At 38.3% G+C, this 3,240-nt stretch overlaps 1 protein-coding gene across 1 annotated transcript; it reads left to right on the top strand.

Annotated features, from left to right (window-relative positions):
* Positions 1–1,943: 1,943 nt before the first annotated feature.
* LOC136066082 (protein SUPPRESSOR OF NIM1 1-like) lies at positions 1,944–3,222 on the top strand. Its single transcript, XM_065769946.1, has one exon. The coding sequence runs from the start codon at positions 1,971–1,973 to the stop codon at positions 2,442–2,444; it is 474 nt and encodes a 157-aa protein (XP_065626018.1). The 5' UTR covers positions 1,944–1,970; the 3' UTR covers positions 2,445–3,222.
* Positions 3,223–3,240: the final 18 nt, after the last annotated feature.

The following is a 3,240-nucleotide window of genomic DNA, read 5'->3' as shown; positions in this document are numbered from 1 at the left end:
TTTTTTTTTTTTTTTTTTTTTGGGTAGAAAAGGAAATAACATTTTGATTGATAGGAGCTCATCGACGTTTCATAAACAAAAGAGGCGAAAAGTGAAATTGGCTAAAGTACTCTCTACTAGTCTACCATAGCTTCATTTCCAACGTTCAGAGAAAGGTTTATATATAAAAAAAAAATGGATAATTACACTTTGCCCACCTGTAGTTTGCTTCTAATTCTATGTACCTACCCGTGGTTTTAATTTTGACACTTTACTCACCTGTGATTCTCACCGTGAGTGTGCCGTAACCCACCTCTCCACTTTCCGTTACTCTAACACAAAATAAGTAAAAAACAAACCCCAAAATGGATCAAAATACTCTCACTCAAATCTTGAACATGAAGAACATGAAGAACATACCAAAAATCTAAAAAATTATAGGAAGTTGAACCCAAAATGAAACATCTAAATCATCAATAATAAAACATCTAAATCATCCAAAATAACCAACAAAGCTATAAACTTCACAATCAAACACCGCAATGACTATTTGGTTTGTTTCTTGTGGCCATGAGTGACTCCAAATCCAATCAATCATTCATCACCTTCATCGGCCACTCCCAGAACTTCTTCCCGATCCAAACCCAAGAACAGATCTCCATCCAATTCCCGCAACCAAACATGTCATCTTCTTCATTTGGATTTAGCGGCGACGAAACTGCACCCTTCTTCGGGTTCCTGGGAGCGGCGTGGGTCAATTGCTTGGAGTTCGGCGTGGGTCTAATCGGTCCACCCAAAACACCTAGACTCTAAATCAGAACCCGACAGAGACGCCAAATCCCGATGCCATCACTCGATTTCACTGCTTGTCGTCGACCAATCAATTCTGTTCTTTGTGGGTCTGAGTATGTAAAATTTTTGCTTCATGGGTCTGAGTTTGTGAAATTTTTTCGTTCATTGTGGGTCTGGGTTTGTGAAATTTTTTCTTGGTGGTTCAGCAGTTGTGGGTTAGAGTTTGTGACTTGTTTGTGATTTGATTTTGGGTTTGTGATTTGATTGTGGTTTGATTTTAGGTTTGTGACTTGTTTGTGGTTTTGGTGGTTAGGGTTTGAGGTTGTGGGCGGTGGTGGCCATGGCAGTGGGTTATGGTGGCTGGTGGCAAGGGCATAGAGTTTGAAACTTTGTAACTGATATTCTTAAACTGAAATATATAGTGACATGAGGTGAAATTCTATTTGGTTGCGGAGAAAATTGAGGGACAAGTTTTTGAATTTCTGCATTTTGTACTGTGAAATATTTGATAGAAATTTATTTTCTTCGAATTAAAGATTTTTCTTAGTTACTAGAGAACTTAGCTGTAGTTATTTTCTGTTGAAACAAATGGAACTAATGAAGCGAAAATCTCAGCTCAAGTGCTCAACTCAGCGAAAAGCTTGGATTTCTCTTTCGTTTTGTTGTTGCTATTGTTGAAGTTTTCGTTTGCCTTCTGATCAATCAAAATAGAGCTTAAAGCATAAGAATCTAAATGATTATTTTCCTTATATTTTTGTTACGGTGGTATAATAATGGTGGTAATTAAAATTGGAGGTGCTCTTTTTTGGTAATAGAGATTTTTTTTTTTTTTTTTTTATAAGTGGTAACAGAGAATGATTTGAATTCGCATCCATATGAGGCGGATATTACAGCCTTGTTGGACAATTTGGGACTTGAATTCAGCTTCATAAAAATGTTCTTAAGCAATCAAAAATCCTAACTTTTTGATCTGTTTTGTGTTTTGATTTTGAAAGAAAACGTGTTAAGAGTAACGGCAGACAGGGAAGTGGGTTACGAAGCAGTAACGGATTAAATCTCGGGTGGGCAAAGTGTCAAAATTGAAATTATCGGTAGGTACATTGAATTAGAGGTAAACCAAAGATGGGTAAAGTATAATTATTCAAAAAAAAAAAAAAAAAAAAAACATTGAGAGAAAGGAATTCAAATCCCTAACCTCTATGCTCACTAGTCCAACCACCGTGATGTGTTATCTTCCGTTAGAGATAATCACCGCCGTACTCTCCCGATTACCAGTGAAATCCCTTGTAAGATTTCAATCCGTTTCCAAGGGATGGCACACCCTAATCAACGGTCAGGATTTCATCAAGCTGCACCTCCACCGCTCCTTCAAGTCCAACACAGATCGCACCCTCATCGCCCAGGAACAAAACGCCGGTATTCCCTTTGATTTCTTCTCAGTCAGTTTCCATGAGGACAATCGCTTCGGCAAGCATTTAGAAATTTACCAGCCACTGCATTGTTCAAATACGTCCACCGACATCTTGAGCTGTTGCAACGGTTTGGTTTGCATTTACAATCAATGGGGCCAAGTGATCGCGATTTGGAATCCATTGATAAGGAAGTATAGGAAATTGCCTCGCGAGCCAATTGAGAAACCTCTGGGTTTTCAAATTCTTGGCCTATCAGTTTAGCATTCGGGTATGATTCACATACTGATGACTATAAGGCGTTGAGGGTTGTAAGATTTTTGAACATGGGCGAGGAAAGGAGTTTGAAGTTAAGTTATGTAGTCTTAGGTTGCAGTGTTGGAAAAAAATTGAAGATCAATGGCCAAACAAGGAATGGTCGATAAGGTCTGACTCGGTGTTCTCGAATGGAGCTTTGCATTGGTTAGTAGCTGTGAATGGGCAGAGTCCGGAAAATATTGTTGCTTTCTATCTTGCCACGGAGAAATTCCGGGTCATTACAACGCCACTTAAAGCACCCACTTCTTGTTTGACATGTCTGGAAGTATTGGAAGGACAGCTCTGTTTTATTGTGATTGTTGATGAGATGTATAATGATGTTTGGTTGATGAAAGAATATGGGGAAGAGAGTTCTTGGACTTGGATTTATAAGATTGAGCAAGGTGTAGTGGGTTCAACTTTTGAGTATTGCAAGCCTCTAATGTGTTCCAAGAATAATGGGAAGAAGATTGTGATGGAGGAGTGCCATATGTATCGTACTTATCTTATTTGGTATGACATAGAAAAGAAAACACGCAAGAGGGTTAAGATTCGTAAGCTTCCGGCACTGTTTCAGACGGCAACTTGTATAGGGAGTCTTCTTTTGCTTGATGGTGATAATGTGATTGATCCAACACAAAAGAACAATAGGTAAAACAATTATAGTTTGATGAATTTGTTTTTGTTTGCTTAATTGTCTGTCTTAGTATTGTGTCATAATTTTTGGTTGCATAAGTCTCTTGAAGACCAGTCATGGGTTCTA

The sequence above is a fragment of the Quercus suber genome, unplaced genomic scaffold (genome assembly GCF_002906115.3).
Source record: "Quercus suber isolate HL8 unplaced genomic scaffold, Cork oak 2.0 scaffold_1784, whole genome shotgun sequence".
In the NCBI taxonomy this organism is placed as follows: domain Eukaryota; kingdom Viridiplantae; phylum Streptophyta; class Magnoliopsida; order Fagales; family Fagaceae; genus Quercus; species Quercus suber.
The sequence above is the reverse complement of the archived record's forward strand: the minus strand, read 5'-3'. Positions and strand labels throughout refer to the sequence as shown.

Excerpts from the sequence above, each read along its gene's own strand:
- LOC136066082 (XM_065769946.1), top strand. The coding sequence starts at position 1,971 with ATGCTCACTAGTCCAACCACCGTGATGTGTTATCTTCCGTTAGAGATA.